Source organism: Pungitius pungitius, chromosome 2 (genome assembly GCF_949316345.1).
Source record: "Pungitius pungitius chromosome 2, fPunPun2.1, whole genome shotgun sequence".
Taxonomy (NCBI): domain Eukaryota; kingdom Metazoa; phylum Chordata; class Actinopteri; order Perciformes; family Gasterosteidae; genus Pungitius; species Pungitius pungitius.
The window spans coordinates 10570098-10588038 of NC_084901.1; the positions used below are offsets into that span (position 1 = coordinate 10570098).

General features: G+C 39.9%; 1 protein-coding gene across 4 annotated transcripts in view; it reads right to left on the reverse strand.

Annotated features, from left to right (window-relative positions):
* Positions 1-5732: 5732 nt before the first annotated feature.
* Positions 5733-17941, reverse strand: part of LOC119211021 (anoctamin-4-like) — a 33630-nt gene continuing 21421 nt past the window's right edge. For 3 of the 4 annotated variants that reach the window (XM_037461608.2, XM_037461606.2, XM_037461609.2), the window contains 14 exons: positions 16898-16958; positions 13991-14073; positions 13248-13388; positions 12963-13127; positions 12778-12814; positions 12530-12641; positions 12039-12096; positions 11327-11424; positions 10774-10916; positions 10127-10279; positions 9880-10027; positions 9298-9417; positions 8751-8856; positions 7284-7968 (listed from right to left, as the gene is read on the reverse strand). In XM_037461608.2, the coding sequence (XP_037317505.2) occupies positions 7777-7968; positions 8751-8856; positions 9298-9417; positions 9880-10027; positions 10127-10279; positions 10774-10916; positions 11327-11424; positions 12039-12096; positions 12530-12641; positions 12778-12814; positions 12963-13127; positions 13248-13388; positions 13991-14073; positions 16898-16958 (1617 nt within the window). In that variant the 3' untranslated portion in view covers positions 7284-7776. Of the gene's footprint in view, positions 7251-7283; positions 7969-8750; positions 8857-9297; positions 9418-9879; positions 10028-10126; positions 10280-10773; positions 10917-11326; positions 11425-12038; positions 12097-12529; positions 12642-12777; positions 12815-12962; positions 13128-13247; positions 13389-13990; positions 14074-16897; positions 16959-17941 lie in introns of those variants that run through there. The other variant, XM_037461607.2, reaches the window with a different exon arrangement.

A 17941-nucleotide genomic window follows, 5' to 3' on the forward strand; every position in this document is an offset into this window, starting at 1 on the left:
GGATTCAAATGTTATTTCTGTTTTGTTTATTAAAGAAAGGGATCTACTTTGGTTTATGGCCAAATGAGCCGCTTAAAAATCAAATATGGGCGGGGCGTCTTTATCTATGACATCCGGTACGGGTTTAAGCCGGCCACGTAGCGTGTCTGACTTTTATTATGACATCCGGTACGAGTTTAAGCCGGCCACGTAGCGTGTCTGACTTTTATTATGACATCCGGTACGAGTTTAAGCCGGCCACGTAGCGTGTCTGACTTTTATTATGACATCCGGTACGGATTTAAACCAACCACGGAGCGGAGTGCTTTAGCTATTTGGGTCTTAATAACAGAATAGCGAGTGCTGAAACACTAGCTTACCCGGTCCGTATCCAACTGTGTGTTTCCTCAAAGATTTGATATCGGCGGACACCGTTGCTGTCAGTTTCACTTTGAATTGCGCGGGGATTATGCTTACAACGTAACTGGTGTAGTGATATCAGCTGCAGTAGTAACTTTATCTTTATTTTATCCACGTTTGATACGTAACGTTTAACGGTATACTGTGCAAAGGCACAGCAGAGTTGTGCTTTTTGCCGTACATGTTAAAGAATACATCGAAGTTCGCATACACAACATAGGTTTTTTGCTTGTCGTCCGCAATTGATGGACAGTAAAAGCACTGCTTATTCTACCATTCCGTTTGTATTTGATTATGCGTAACGTAAAACTATTGGAATAGCACACATATTGTGTGTATATATAGTTGTGGTCAAAAGAACATAATGTCATGGCTCTTTTGAGTTTTTCCGTTATTTCTAAGTCTCATTTTTCTTTGATCGAGTGATTGGAACAGATACTTCTTTGACACAAAAAACATGAAGTTTGGTTCTTTAATGACTATTATGGGTTTACAGAAAAGGTGACAAAATCTGTTTGGTCAAAAATATACATACAGCAGTGCTAATATTTGGTTACATGTCCCTTAGCCATTTTCACTTCAATTAGGCGCTTTTGGTAGCCATCCACAAGGTTCTGGCAAGCTTCTCGTTAAATCTTTGACCAATCCTCTTGACAGAATTGGTGCAGTTCAGGTAAATTTGATTGCTTTCTGACATGGACTTGTTTCTTCAGCATTGTCCAAATGTTCTTAATGGGATTTAAGTCAGGACTTTGGGAAGGCCATTCTAAAACCCTAATTCTAGCCTGATTTAGCCATTCTATTACCACTTTGATGTGTGTTTGGGGTCATTTGGGTGGTGACCCAACCGTCGGGATGATGATTTTAGGTTCCAATCTTGAAGAAAGGCAATCTTCCTTATACCATTTACTCTCTCTAAAGCACTGGTTCAATTGGCAGCTATTTCTGTTCCGGCTTTTGACATTAGTAAGGACATTGCTTTAGTCCCTCCATTTTGTGAGTCAGCCATTTTGTTACCCGCTCTCACAAAGGACGCCATCTTGGCTCCTTTTTTCTCCTAGTATTCCCCCCGCTGCAGCCAATCAGGGCACGGAGAGGATCTTCAACCAATCCACACATGGCGGTGGCACGCCCCGATCTCCATGAGGGAAAAATAAAAACCAAGAAAAAAGCAAAAAGGAAAAACACAGGGCACACACCCATACACAAATGACCACAGTCATATCACAGCCCCACAAATAGCTTTGTTTCTATGTACCCCGACTGCACATCACCGACACACAGCAGAACATTATAGCTTCAACCCCATCTTCCTTAATGAGAGATTAGGAGATGAAAAGCCTTAATACTATTAGGACAAATTGATCAAATGTGCTGACCACATATTCAACAACTTGAAGCTGATCCAGATTCCATGAGAAAGAACGTGCACGGAGAGTCTTTTTTTCAAAATAATGTATTGTATTTTAGGCAGGTAGACATAGCTTTGCCCTTAGAGAATGCCAGATCAAATATTTCAGTGAGATGGAAGGGTCACAGCCTGGGAAGGATGTGAGCTGCTCGCTGTATCTTCAACATGTTATCTGGCAGTATTATTAGGTCCACTGTCCACGGGGAATGTGTGTGTGTGTGCTTTTATTATTTTATTATCAAAACAAGCACAGCGAAATGACCTCAAAAGGGTAGAGTAAATTACATGAAATACTATGTTTGAAGGACTTTCCCACTGTTCCTACCCAAAGTGAGCACTTTAGAGTTCAAGATCAAGGACGATTTAAGGTTAGTATCCGTATCACAGATATTCAACTCCCTGTGGAAACCAACAAGGGATTTAGAGAGAAGCAGACCGAAGTATTGGCAATATGCATATATTCAGGATGTCAAACTGACTCAGCAGTAAAAAAACGTTTAAAAGACAGTTACAAAACACCTAGGATACACGATTGACTGGATTTCTTTGCAAAAAATATATTGAGATTTCAGATTTCAACTCTAAATGGTTGGAAAGAATAAGTATTATCAGTTTGTGTTGAATGGGTGTATGGTGGTACGAGCTGTAGGTGTGTGTGTGTGAACTAATAGCAATAAAGGACGACCTTGGAATAAAAAAAATAAAGAAATAGGACAGCCTGATTGAAAGAATCCAAGAGAGAAAGAGAAAAAAGGGGGATGGAGGGGGAGGGGGGGTAGAGGTATTAGCTGCATCACCCTGGCAACTGCAGACAGAAAACAGCAGGAGTTTTTATAGTCTTTTTTCCCAGGTTGTACATCAATAATCCAGGTGGTGACAGAAGAACACAAGAGCATATGTGCGGAACGCGTTATGGGATATCTAAACATCAGACAGGGTTGATATTTAAAGGACGCATGCTTCTGGCACGCGGTGCTTCATTTGTGTAGGTTATGGGGGGGGGGGGGGGGGGGAGAAAACGTGTCCTGGGCCTCTGAAGAATGGAAATATTCCACGTGAAGAGGGATTTGGGAAGGGAACTAATTAAGAAATATTTTGGGCAATAATTATTTTCCAGAAATAGTGTTGCTGCCTTTCCGCGTTTCCTTTGTGAAAGTGGCACAGATGTACTAAATAATATGATATGACTCAGAGCCTCAGCATACGCCACATTGATGGAGCAATTAAGTAATATCCACCAAGTCCGAAATGTTTGTTTGATGAATCAGGAATTAGGAATCAGGAAATGTTTATTGACATTATATGTCAGACAGGGAATTTGACTTGGTGGTTGGTGCAATACGGCAGACAGTACAATAATGGGCAACAGACAACAAAGTGCAGAAATAAGATGAAAATATAATAAATATATGCTATGGGATAGTAAGTTAAGAAATGAAGATAACATTAAAAATAAAGATAAAGTGCACCAGCTAACAGAAAGTGACAAGTGAAAGTGACAAAGTTTATGTGCATGTAGAGAGTGAGAGTCAGTCAGGGGGGGGCCGGACTCTGTTGATGAGCCCGACTGCCGAAGGGAAGAAACTGTTAGTGTGGCGGGAGGTCTTAGTCCTGATGGACCTCAGCCTCCTGCCGGATGGAAGCGGCACAAACAGTTCATGTCCAGGGTGGGAGGGGTCGGCTTCAATCTTTCTAGTCCTGGAAGCGAACAAGTCCTGGAGAGATGGCAGATTGCAGCCAATCACACTCGCTTCAGAGCAGATGACACGCTGCAACCTGCCCTTGCCTGTGGCTGAAGTGTATCACATGGTGATGAAGGAGCAGTGGATGGACTCCATGATGGCTGTGTAGAAGTGCACCATCATCGTCTTTAGCAGGTTGAATTTCTTCAGTTGCCTCAGGAAGAACAACCTCTGCTGAGCCTTTTTGGTGATGGAGCTGATGTTCAGCAGTAAGTCAATGATCCACTTGCAGGTGGAGTCGGGCATGTGCAGCTGGGAGAATTTGTCCTACAGCAGAGACGGGATGATGGTGTTGAAGGCAGAGCTAAAGTCCACAAACAGGATCCTGGCGTAAAAAAAAAACGTACAAACCCATGGTTGTAAGATACTTATTTACATGTAATTTGCATGAGGGAGAGGAGGCGGGTCCATGTCGCTATTGAAAAAGGATCCATCCGCCGACCATCGGAGGAACCTTCCACCGACCATCGCCACCTACCATTTAGCTGACGCTTTTATCCAAAGCAAAGCAATAAGGGACAACTTCAAATTGAACTAGAATATTTGTTGTTGTGTTATTTAACAGAGAACATATGCACTCAACACATGGACTCACAGATTTTTGTTATCGGATTGTCTGTGTTTTGTCTCATCATCATCATTATCATCATCATCATACATGACTGCAACAGCAGAGTGGGCCACTCATTCCACTGGGATGTTTGCAACATGCAACGCCAGGAAAAGAGGATGAACAATTGAAGAAGTCTTGCAGAGCTCCAACAATCGCTTATCAATTTGGTTCACCAAAACGTTTCTACTTGTGGCTTGGCAGCATGACTGCAAATGCAGGATGTTAGGAAATGTCCGATATTATCCCCTGACAGTATTATGTAACCCCCGAGTGTGTGTCAGAGATAATCCTCTTTAGAGAGGAGTTGCCTTAATAGGAAACAAAATACAGTTTGCCTCCCCTGGCCCCTGTTTTTAATAACCAAAATGGGAGATTTTAGCAAAGGCCACCCCATCAGAGTAATCCACGCCAGAGGAACCCCCCATGAATTTACTTGGTTCAAACAAAGTCTTTAGTTTGTATTGCTCTATGCACATCTTGGTAAATATGCCATTTATTAGTCTGAGAAGTATGTAAGTTCGTTTAAAAATGTTTTAAACTGACCTAAGCGCTCTAGCCCCCTCTGGTGGTGTGTAAAATAATCTTTGGTTGAGTTTACAGTTTCTCGATTGCTAGGACATAATTCTTGAAACTGTTTTCTCAGAACTAAAAACACATAACCACATTGTCCAAACTACGTTCCCCAAACCCCTTTTCTTTTTCTTTTACTTCACGCACTGACCTACTCTCCCTCTCTCTCTCTTCCGGTCATTAGTTTTTTTTTTACAGTCTGCTGGCTCTCTTCAAGCATTCAGTGTCTGACGTTGACTAGTTGTGTTAAATAACTAAATATTAATATGACAAATCAAGCCACACACACACTTCCCCTCTCTCTCTCATGATCATCAGTGATACAGAATAATGAGTGCTAAACATAAATGAACATAAGAATTAAGAAGGAATGCTGTTTTAACCGCAGAAATGAGTCAGTACAGTACATTGTTTTTCAAGTTCATGTATGATTGGTCATATCACCTGTTAATCAAACTCCCTGCGAAGTGTCAATTGCATGCTTAAAAAAGAGCATAACGGTTAAAGCCCAGCCCATTTCAAGACAACCCAACACTTACGGGGTAAATCCTTCATACTTCCGGGTTAGCCCCCGCCCACTTTCGGGTTAGGCCCCGCCCAATCTGAGTACAGATACGGATACAGATAATTCATATGGTTCAACAGATACAGATAATGCTGTACTCGCTCATCTCTACTGAAAAGTGAATATTGTGACCGTAAAGAAAAAAGTGCCTTTTTTTTACCGGGTTCTGAGACGGCGCTCACTCTAAATCCCTGGACATTCCGGAAAACTCCACTCTAACTTCCAAACGGACCGAAAAACTAATGAAACATAATTAGTGATTATGAAAAAAACTATAATAGATAACAATTTCATTATTATGCATCAATGCATTCCAACAATTAGCTTACCAGTCTTTTCCGTATTGATTGAGCAGCACAAGTAAAACATCTGTTTATTTATCTTATTAAGAGTTGAGGTTGAAAGGGTTGACAGGATGGTTCCACATGTTGACAACAACAAAGAAAGACACACATTGTCAAGTAGAATTTATTTACAATAAATATGGTTTAATACTGCATTTATGAATCTAAAGCATTTCCCCTTTAAGCCAACGGTAGACAGCTTTTATAGATTTGTGAATCTCGTGAATATTAAAGTGGGCAGTCCATATGTTCCTCAGTTTGTCTTTATTAGTGAGATTGCTGGGTATCAGACACATTCCAATGTATGTTCTTCTTAGGTTATCTTTTATTCTTTTTAAACAAAACTTGATTAAAAATCGTTGAGCTCATTGAGGACATTATTGGAATAACATTCTCTTCTGACTGTTTAAACCTTGATTCTTTTTTAATATAGTCAACTCTGTAATCTTTCTAAGTATTTTTCAACTCCAACCGACATTTTTTGCGTCATGAGCCCCAACACAGCAGGTGTGCCACCCAGCCGAATGCCAAAAATCGTCAATAAGAATAAACTTACTTTTTAAACCTGGTCTTAACTCTCCCACGAATATATTTCATAGTATCGGATTTTATGTTTTCTCAAGAAGCCTCTTGAGTATGCAGGACTTTCAAAATAAAAGTCTGGAGATGATGACAGGCTGAGAGATTTTCAAAACAAAACTCTTAAACCTTCAAATTAAAGGTTACATGAGCTTACAATAGGCTTCCTGAGTACATTGCATTACATGTAATTTAGCTGACGCTTTTGTCCAAAGTGACTTACAATAAGTGCATGAGTACTTAAGAAGGATTTCTAAAATGGTATTCCAATAATTTTTTCCTGCTAGTGCTTATAGAGTTTAGACCTCAGATGAGCTTTTTACATTATTTCAAAAAGACACTTCATTGCGCACATTTTATTTTCCCTTTTTTCATGTATTTCAACTGTTCATACTCTTCAGATGCTTTCAGATCCATCAAAGTCAAGCAAGTATTTCCGATTAGCAGCCTGACGTTTATCAAGCAATGCTGGTCAGCTCGCTGCTACACAAAGCAATGCAGTTTAAGCTGCCAGCAATCCCACTACCATTTCCTCAGAAATGGCCTTCCGTAGTTTTTTTATTGCATCACACTAGCAAAGCAAAGCAGATAGCCGGACATAGCGTTATGTCTTTGTTCATAATAAATGTAGACGTGAACACCTCAAACAAGGAGACATGTAAACAGGGTTTGTCATTCAGTCAACTCCGTAGAATTATCTCTCTCGTCTAAAACAAGACGGCTGTAAAAATGAAGTCTTGCTGGGAACCTACATTCAGAGTCTGAAGATATTCCAAACCAGTAAAAACTATCTGGAGGAAGAAAAGAAAAAGGTAGCAATACCCACTGCCAAAATATCGAAGAGGGCATCCTTTATGGATGCACACACTGGGAGGACCTGCTGGATGCAGTTCAAAAACATTCAGCTAGGAGGTGCTGGTCTGACACGGCAGAAGGATGGCATGAAGGTCCGGTATCATGCAGGAGACACAGCACAACTTTTCTTTTCCTCTACTGTAAAGTGCACAAACCAACCTCCGCCGATAATCTGGGAATAGGACAAAGAATTTGGTAGGGCTGGTTTTAATGTGAAAAATACACCGTTGTACTTTAAATACTTTGGTTTATATCTCAGCTTTTGTCTCTTAATCTTGTTTTCTTTCAACTATGAATTAATCTTATATCAACAAATTGATTGAAAACCTTTAATTTGACTGACCTTTAAAACTTTCAAGCCAACCAGTATTCAATTAAAAAAATCATGTAAATGGAAGAAATTTGCTCCCTAGCTTGTCTCAAAAAAAATAACATACTGATGCCAAGGCTGCAAACTGCATTGTTATACAACTGTTCATATTCTGAACAGTTTAATGCTACAATAAAAAACGTTTTTTGAGCGAGCATTACTTAAATAACAATATTCTGTTTCTCTTCAGTCTAAATCGCATTCAGCAGGAGAGAGCTGCTAATGTTTGACTAAACCCATACAACCTGCTAGAAAGTGAACCTCACAAGAGTTGTGTACAGAACTACATTATCTCTTGAACAAACTGTTTCTGGATCTCCGGTACATTTTAGGGCCATTCCTTGTGAAGGACTGTGTCTTTCTTTTTCTTCTCGTTTTTCTCCCTCTGCAGTCTCTCCAACTCGGCCTCATACATCATCTCCTGGATCAGATATTTCTCTCTGCGCATTCTGTCGCGCAGGTCCTTGGGCAGGTCGGGGATCAGGTATGCGATCAGGGTCTTGATGGCAAAGACCATGTGCTGCAAGAGCAGAGAACGCTATCACAAATCCCAGAGCCTTCACGCCTCAATAAAAACACTCCAAATACTAAAGTGAGGAGGTGGGAACAAACAAAAAGGGAATTTATTGACCCACTGTAAGGTGGAGACAGACGATCGTTTACTTGTCAAACATAGCTTTCAATCAAAAAAAGAAATGAAGGTTTTTTTGTGCTATTTCTTATCATATAATCCCACCTGGATTCTGAAAGGGAGGAGCAGACATACTGATCGATTTGATTGATATAGCCAATGTATAATGTCAAAGTATTTACATGATCGGGAGCAATCAAGAGTAAAAACATACAAAACAGAAGGGCATAAATTATTCTAAAAGGAGTGTCCAAAACCATTCAGCGATCAGCACACATGATACGAGGACCAATCTTTTTTTAATTGTTAAAAATGTAGTTTGTCTAGTGGTAGCAAGGGGTTCTACTGATATATACTAAATAATATGTTAGATAGCATAACTTTCAAGTTAACTTTACACAAATCTATCAGTCCATATAAATTAAGAGTCAGACTAATATACAGTATTTGGAGGAATTGCTGTAATAATGAAAAATAAAATTAGCTATGATAGTTCTGTCAGATTTAGACAGAGAAAAAAAAGTCCCTGGAAAACCACAAGAGTAAAATTAGAAATTACAGCAAGACACTTAGGGGAACTTCAGACTAGAAAAAAAAGAAGTCAAACGGATTGACAACAAGATATAAAAGAATTTCTTTCCTGCTATTTGTCACTGATTCAAAAGCCTTACCTCAAAAACAATGATGAATGCGAGTCGGGCTGCCAGGACGTGCCAGAACTGCAGAGTGTAGGAGTAGGGCTCTGCAGAGTCTGGGGGCTCCCTGTAGTCCCGATACCTGGTGGGTCAAACAGACAAGTTCGAAGGTCATCACATCCCCAATGGTAATGTCAGTCAACCAAATCTCAGTAAAATTGTAAATAAATTGTGTACCACATCTGTTTTTAGAAAGATCTTTGTTTTGTGACATGGAGAAAAAAATTATATCCTGTTTGCCTCAGCTTGCTTCTGGAATGAAAAATACTCACTATGCAGTGCTAACGTATTGGTTAATAGATACTATTAATGAAGTGATGCATGAACACATCCACACACACTTCCCTGGGTTTGCCCAAATACTTGCAGCCAAATCCTGTTATAATGAATACTCTTCCGACGAGATTCTTTTTTAGTGTAACAGGCACTGAAATGACAGTTTACAGTATATTTTTTAACAACTTAAACTTAAGGAGCAGTGAAAGCTGAAACACACAAACACGTATGAATACACATGGCTTACCTACAATACTTTACAGCTTCTCCAAACAGCTCGGAGCCATTAGTCATCGGCTGTGATCTGCTCTCAAAGTCAGACACCCTAAACACTGAGAGGCTGGCGTTGACGTAACCAATCATACACCTGAAAAAACATATAAGAAATGATTTTATCCAACATTTGAAATGTCTAAAAGAGGAACAAAATAGACCAATGTAGGGCTGTACCAAATTATGTTTGTTGGTATATTGTATGACATCATCACCCAAACCTTTTAAAAGCTGTTTTTAAAAAATCCAGAATTTTCTAAATCAACTTAAAGAGCATCATTATTTTTGAGCAGAAGCAGAACCTGTTGTTAGATGAAAAAATGTTCTCAAAAGCATTGTGCTGCCGCTTAACTAATACAGGGTAGTTTTATTAGCACAGCCGAATCATAATCTGCAACTGTGCAGCATTCAAATATTGTTTTAGAAATTCAATGTCAATGGTATGAATGAGGCTTTGCAACTACAGCCCTAAAACCTTAAGTTAAAAGTTAAAAAGTAAAGAAAAAAAGAGACCTCACTATCATCTAATATTAATATTCAAAATAGCAACACTCACCCCTCCCCTGCTCGACCCTGACCAGCACAGGGTCCATATTTGTAGGCGTAAACAAGGCGAGGGATAAAGTCTGAAGTAACAGCAATGACAAAAGCGTTGGTGATGACAGACAGGATGCCAATACCCTCCAGAATGCCGTACCAGATCCCTTCAACAAACACGTACAATTAGACATGTATTATATACCCCAAAAACAGAAAACGGGCCACTTTAACAATTTCTGAGGAAATGAATTTGTGTAATTCACCTATATCTTTGGCTTGGGAGGGCAGAGGTCGCCGCCACTGGGTGACAAACTTGTAAGCGTCTAAACGAATCTCGATGACATTGTTCAGCAGGGCTAGGAGAGGGGCCAGAGGGAAAGCTGCCACAAAGATGGTGGTGAAGCCAAACTGTAGAACTGTGGAAAAAAACAAAACAAGGAATCAGGTCCCATAGTTTGTGTACAGGTTTATCATGGATAACGGGCTGGCGAGCAATGGTGCAAACAGCAAAGGTATAACTTTAAAATAGGGAAATAGAGTCTCAAAGGGACGATGCATTCTTGTAGGTTGCCTACAAAATATAACCTTTTTTTCCAGTGGATTTGGAATTATAGCAGAAAAGATCAAGTATTCAAATAGTTCATTTTTTTTTATCACAAAGATAATCTTTACAATTGAAATCCCCTTTTTATATTCACATGTAAATACAATTGACAAAGTAAGAAGCTAACATTGGGGGTTAAACAAGCTACAACCGGGCCGCTTGACTTTATTTGGTGTTGGGTTCATAGATTTTTGCACTGCAAAAACCAAAACAATAAGCTTTTTCGGGGTAACATAGCTAAGGTTTTTACTATCTGTGCTAAATCCAAATAGAAGATGTATACATGGAACTTCAGACACAACATACTCATTTCCAAGTATTCATCAAAAAGTCCATAATCATTCATAGGCTGCAGGTTGTAGTCCCTCTCCCACTGTGGAAAGCTGGCCTTGGCTTTCTGTCCGTGCTCTCTCCGCAGCCTCCGCCGTGTCCACCAGTTCTGGACCAGCCTGGCCAAACAACAGCAGATAAAACAACAAGAACAGATTGCTTCAGTACTGAGACACGATTGAATGTCATCTGCTTAACTCTGCAGTCAGGACAACAGTTGACTGAGGATAGTTAAAGCTTTTACAAGGAACATTAATCTTGTGTGTTTGGCGCCCTCTGTGTACAAAAGCAGCGACTCATCCGAGCACCAAATTCTGTTTCGAAAAGCTCTCATTTTATTGCCCAGGTCCGACGGTCTCCCCCACCCAGACCAGGCTCCAGTGGGCCCAGCAGTACGCCCCGTTCCTCCCAGTAACTTTAACACTCAATAAGTGGTTTTAGTTTCCCATTGGTGGTTTGTGGTTTGATCAGAAACTGTTTTGGTATTTGGTATTATGTCTGACATTTCAAGGTGAGAAAAAACACTCACGGGTAGCCAAGCTCCATGAAGTTATTCCAGGTCTGTTTTAGCACCATGATGATGCCCATCTGCATACATAGGTCAATGAGACAGCCACTTGGGTGGCACTATGGCGAAAAGACAGAGAGGGAGAGAGAGCAATCAAACTGTAGCTTTGGTTTACAATGGCACTCTGGATCTCTGCAGAAAGTCTCGTCATTCCTCTGTTTGGTAAGCACAGCTCACTCTGGCTGAAATTTGCAATTCAGTGTCAAAAACTAGAAAAGTGACACAATTAAGTACACTCAAAAATACAGTATTCATTCTAAAAATACTTTGTTGAAACAGTTCACTTTCCTGCAGTGTGATGCATAGATGAAGTGCAAACCCACCTTACAGCAACAAAGGAATAAAATGAAATACATGAAAATACAATGAAAATTAAAAAAGGGGGTCAAAAAAGTTTTCTTGTGAATTTGAATCATGGATATGAAAAAAGAACCAAAATATATAGTTCCTATTCAGTCCAATGAGAATTCCCCATTGGCCCCCCATTGGAGTTTCCGCTTGGCACATCTCCTGCTGCACAACCGCCTCAGCGTGTGTTATTTACCCTGAATATTTGAATAACTGAGGCGGGGGTGGGGGGTGGTAAACGGCCGCTGGTTGGGCTTGATGTCCAATTTGGAAATACTTCAATCCATAATGCTTTACTGTTATTTCCCTTTCGTAAGCAAAGTACCTCCTCCAGTTTCCAGCGATTGATGAGACGTAGATAAGCGCCAGGCCGGCCCGTAAATCTGTCAATGCGGGGAAAAAGCCAATAACATTTTTATGACAGGTGGCAGCATTAATATCAGGCAACATGAAAATCTGTTACTTAGAAAACATTGTCAATGCTGTTTCCACAAACATTATGTTGGATAAGAAAAGTCACATTTATTTTGTATCCATTTTCTATAGAGCGCCAGATAAAAAGTCCTTTACCTTTACTATAGATGGGTCTAGACATTGTTCTTTTATTAAACAACAGCCATATGCCCTTTCTGTCTGCTCGAGCGTTTACAATTTTCTGCTCTCTGTATTGCACACGACAGAGTTCCGCCCTGATGTGTGTACGCACACACACACACACACACACACACTTCACGTGCATGCCGTAAAATACAATTACTGCAAATGTTTGCACTGGTCAAACTATAATTTTTACTTGTTCTGCAGGACTTTTCTAACCTTCCCAAGAAGAAGGCAATGTAGAAAGTTGAACTGTTGAGGTTGACAAACTGAAAAAGGAACATCTTGAGCGTGAAGCTGTCCTCCCATTCTGACTCTGTCCTCGGCTGTTCTGTGGTGGCAAGGAGAGAAACTGATAACAACACTTGTTGTACGGTATGGAGCCAACACTAATGTACAGTAGTAATTAAGTCTGCATCACCCGTTTACCTTCAACAACATTCGATCTGCTGCTGTAATCAACTTACCTAAATTAGTGAGGAGAAGAGCAACTTTTTCATAGAGCTGGAAGAAAATACAATGTCGTCACCCGCTAATGAGGGAAGTTGAATTTAGTGTGAACTTATTATTGTTTAACAAACTATTTTTTGTGTCAGGGTTATGCTGATGTCATGACCATCACCCCTCTTTGTTGGTACTACTTTACACTCACCACGTTGAGGAGCATAATCATGCAGAAGTTGATGCACACCGCCGTTCCCGTGGTCGCCACCTGAGAGTTATTCCTGATGAGCGCCCAGCCGAAGGCGGCAAAGGTGCTGACGGTGATGACGCGGTATATGACAATGCCAAACACGGCAGCAATCACCACCAGAATCTGCGATCATAGCGATCATGAACAGCGCTCAAAACCTTCCATTGATATTAAACATCCTTTAAGACAAAAGATGGGAGCTGCACACCTCTTACTTGACGTGCTTTTATCCCAGGCACTTACCATGAAGAAGATCCCAGATGCTGAGACAATGAGGCGACTGTATTTGTCGCTGAAAGCTTGGTGAGGTTCAGGCTTTCCAGATATGGGGTTCATCCTCTCCTTCTTGGAGTATTTGGCCTCAAACTGGGGGCGTACCTCATCCTGAAAGACAAAAGGAGACATGCATGAGCAAACTTTAGCAGTGACTGTGATTAGCTCATAAAAGCTTTATTTATGGTTCAAAAACAGAAAATCACAAAGTTTATAATCAGTCGTAACCTTTGTTCTGAAGCAGACTAACTTACTTTCACGCTCACAGCAGGGAACACGTTTACCAGTTTGAGTTTGATTGACGGAAGAACGTTGGTTTTCATTATTTGTTGTCATGTCTTGTCATGTCTAACATCTATTGGGTGTGTTTTGGGGTGTGCTTTTGGTGGCAAAACAAAAGTTCTGACATAACCTAAATTGCCATGTGACAGCTATTTAATGGAGCCTTTTCAGTGAGTCATGGATTGGTTTGACACTCCCACGGTGCAGGCTGTCAGTGCAACGGTCCCACCTTTTAAACACATTCTTGCAAACGGATATATTTGAGAATGGCATGAATGGTCAATCTTTTTTTCAGTGGTAAGAAATATTGTGTGAGAAGAAAAGTCTTGTCAAAGCAATAGACGTTTGCAAAATGTAACTACCACTGAATAAAACATTAATTAAACTATAATCTGATTCACCATGAATGCAGAAACATAAGAGTGCTTTACCTCCTCTTCCTCCCAGTCAATGAGGTCCCAGTCGTACGCGAGGACTGCCCTGCGCCTTTTCCAGAACTCCAGGAAGACTGTCGCTAACCGATAAGCCAAAGGAAAGTGTTAGGTATTAGTATGTGATCATTTTTGTCACTAGGAAATATGTCATCTACATATCAAAACCTTTTACATTAACTCAGTTGGTTCACTTATTTCAGGTTATTAAATAAGCATGAGTGAGTTCCATCAACAACAACAAAACATGGAGGGGGGGGGTTGATTTCTCTCTATATAAATAAAATAAATGCGAGTGATTGCAAACATTCTGTCGAGACTTATAATACACATAAACCAGTTTCACTTCTGGAGATCTCGAATAAAAAACATTTAGTTGAGAATGTCGGTGCAGTCTTTTAGGCAACAAGACAGAGTCACAGTGTTCTGGCATAGAGGCGAGGTATGGCTGAACAAAGTCCTTTGGATAGCTTACTTATTGGACACAAACACCACTAAACACTGAAGCCAGCTGAAAGCTCGTATTTTATTTTCTCCATCGTGTCCCTCCTGCAACGCGGAGCGGTGTGTTTTGAATGTGTGAGCGCAGCTGTCTGAGAAGGGCAGCGCTTCCCCACGTGGAGACCCCAGGGGAGTCGACTTCTGAGGAACTTTAATGAAGGGATTTGAGCAAAATTCCCTAAAATCATATTCACTTGGACAGCAGCAGCAGCAGCAGCAGCAACTTTCAAGAAGCGGTTCTTCTGAGGTCAGTATATAAACACATTTTTGCATTAGGCTCTGGCAGGTCTATGTGGCAATTTTCAAAATTGCTCTTCATAGAATTATGTGTACAAATTTTGAACATCCAGTCATGCTTTTAGTTAGATTTTTGTGAATTGTGTGTTGTCTTGCAGTTATTTTGCTTTAAATATTTAAAGAAGGTAAAATGGTCTCTGTTTTCAGTGCTTATGTGAACGATTCGACTGATGGGACTTCTTCAGAACCAAAACCTGACTCAACCAGAGGTCACCTGCTGGGAGTCAACACCACACAGCTCTTCAGCTGGTACTGTAACATTTTAGCTTAACATGAAGTTTACATATCTTAGTAAATTCATTCTTAATGGAAAGTTGTTTGTTTATTGTTGGTAATGCTTGTACTTTTTACTTTTTTTGCTTTACTTTTTTTCTGCTTTGCTTGGACTGAACCATAAAACATTTATACTTTTTAATGCAATAGGGTTTCCACTGCAATGAGAACATTGTCCAAAAATACTTAAGGACCTGAATTATTAGCACGCACTAATACAACAGGGCTTGCTTGCACTTCCTTTACAAGTATACTGTAGTGTGCGGGTCACAGAACTTACTGTCAAAGAATTAAACCAATCACTCTTCATTTAGAGCTTTTGACTCCAAAACCTTTATACTCCTGTACTGTGTTGAAAAGTGTGTGTAACAACACAACAGTGTTTCTGTAAAACAAGGAGTGCATAAACCTTTAGGGCAAAATATCCTTGCATTATTGGTGTCCCGCCTATGCATTTATCTACAAAGCCACATTGAATATTGAACCCTTTCTTTCCTCTTTACCCTCAACAGTTAACAACATCGTAATCGTGCTGGGCGTTTTGACCTTTACCCTACAGCTGTGTTTGGCTCTGTTCTTCATGCTGAAATGTTGGAGATTCGACAACAGAGTACAAGAAGCTCTCAAACGCTCAGAGACTGTTAACAAACTCACTGGTAGGGCATTTACCATAACTTGCTGCTAGTTATTGTTCTTGTGCTGGAACAAAGGGTATGTTATGGATATTCTAATTATACAAATCAACAAAGTTTAATGTTCTATTCTGTTTAATGGTCTATTATACTTAAAATTCTCCTTCAAAGGTATATTTCAATGGCAATTACCATTACATGCCTCTGGAACTGACTGTAGCATATTTAAAGGCCATATTTTGATTTAAATTTAATTTCGCTTGCAGTGAAAATATTGTTATTGAAAGGCTAAATGGCAACCAAAAAGTTCTTTAAGTAGAATATTTTTAGTACATTTTGAAAATTATTTTTCAATAAACTAAACTGAACTATTTAAATTTTTAGATTGCACAGACCAGAAACAATCGTACACAAACAGAATAAAGTGTTCTGTGCAGTGAGGGAAGCAGCTTGAACGATGTGTGTTGTCTCTTCCTGGGGGGGAGGAGGCCATATCACTTGCCACGGTTTAAATATTGCCTTGACGTCACCCTGAAGTTGAAATCTGTTTTGGAAGAATTTCCTTTTGAATATGTTTATTCTTCCACGAGTGAATTTTTTTCTTTCTCTTTTCAATCCCTCAGACGCCTCGTGCTTCCACATAGACATGTATAAACAGCCATGTAATGATGATGCTGTTGCTTCATCACCGGCACGGTTTGCAGCAGCAGAGGAGTGTGAGCCCATTACCAACTCCGTGCTTACGCCTCCCATACCCTGGGACCTTGTTCAGCACTGACAGCTTCCTATTCCTCTTGTGGATTCCCAGATGCCTTCACGATGAATGCAGGAATTACATCCTTTTGAAATAATGTATGTAATCTACATTTCAATGCAATGATATGTCACTTTTAAAATGTACTTTTTAAATACTTTTTTTAAACACATCTGTGATGTAGCTTTATTATTTCAATGAATAAAAAAATATATATTATTAACGCTGCACTAATCAATATCTTTACGTGAGTAATGAGTCACACTATTTTGTCTGATTTGAAGAAATTAATCATATCGACAAGTTTAAAGGAATCCTCTGTATTAAGCTACCCGCCCAGCACCAAACACCAGACAAAATAAATAAATTCATGTTTGGGTATTAGTATTCTGGTAAAAGAGAAAGTGAGGAGAAAAAAGTTTTGAGAGAATTATGAACTGTTCAACTTACCCCAAACAGCCATAAAAACAGCAAAGAAAACAGTTGCTCCGTTGTCAAAAAGATGGGTGACCTGTGAAGAAGACAACAATAAGAAAAAGTCCCGTTGGAAGAATTTAGGGTGGCCCGATGGATATTCCTGATAATAGTTTAATTGATTTGTGTATAACCTGAAAACAAGCAGAGTTGTGTCCTTGTTAGCTTAGGATAATCCCTTGATAACTGCAATATATCAAGCCCCCACGAAAAGTGCTGGCTTTGAAGCAAAGTGAGCAAAGTTGCCAACTTCTTGGTCCGTTAAATCACTGGGCCCAGTTCATCCCAGCCAACTTCAGGCAAGAGAGAACCCACGCAGACACGGGGAGAACATGCAGACTCCACACAGAAAGGCCACTGGGCGGAGTTGAACCCAGGGCCTTCTTGCAGTGAAGTGACAGTGACACCGTGCCGCCTTGTACAGACACAATACAAAAATAAATGATTTTGTCATAAAAATGAGTTATTTACCCTTCTCTAATCATGTGAATGAACAAGTGCTCTCTACAAAGTCTGCCATGTCGCACCATGTTTCTACAGTAGCCAGGGGTGAAAGTAGTTTTTATTTCTTGGTGGTACTATGACACAGGTTTAATGCGCGCGCGAAAATTTCACTTAGCATAAATATTTATTATTTATTTATTTGTTTATTTACTGTATTATAGTCTACTTGTCAAGCATTCACTAGGACTTATTATCACTCTAGTATCACTCTTTAACCCACCTGTATCTGTATAAAAAAACAAGAGTGGTAAGTGATAACTTATCACTTTTAACTATCTTGTTTTTTATTATCCTCCTCTTCCTTTCTCTTCTTCCCTTTCTGGCTTCCTGAAGCATAATTCCGCTTCATGATGACTGCCGACCGACGAGGTTTTGTATTTTGCCAGCAGCACAGATCATGAGAGGGGAAACTTGAGGGGATCCAGATAACAGTGTCATTGGACTTTACTGCATTGACTATCAAAGGGGCGCTCACACAATTTGTCATTGCATTTTATTCTTAACCAGTCGTTGTCT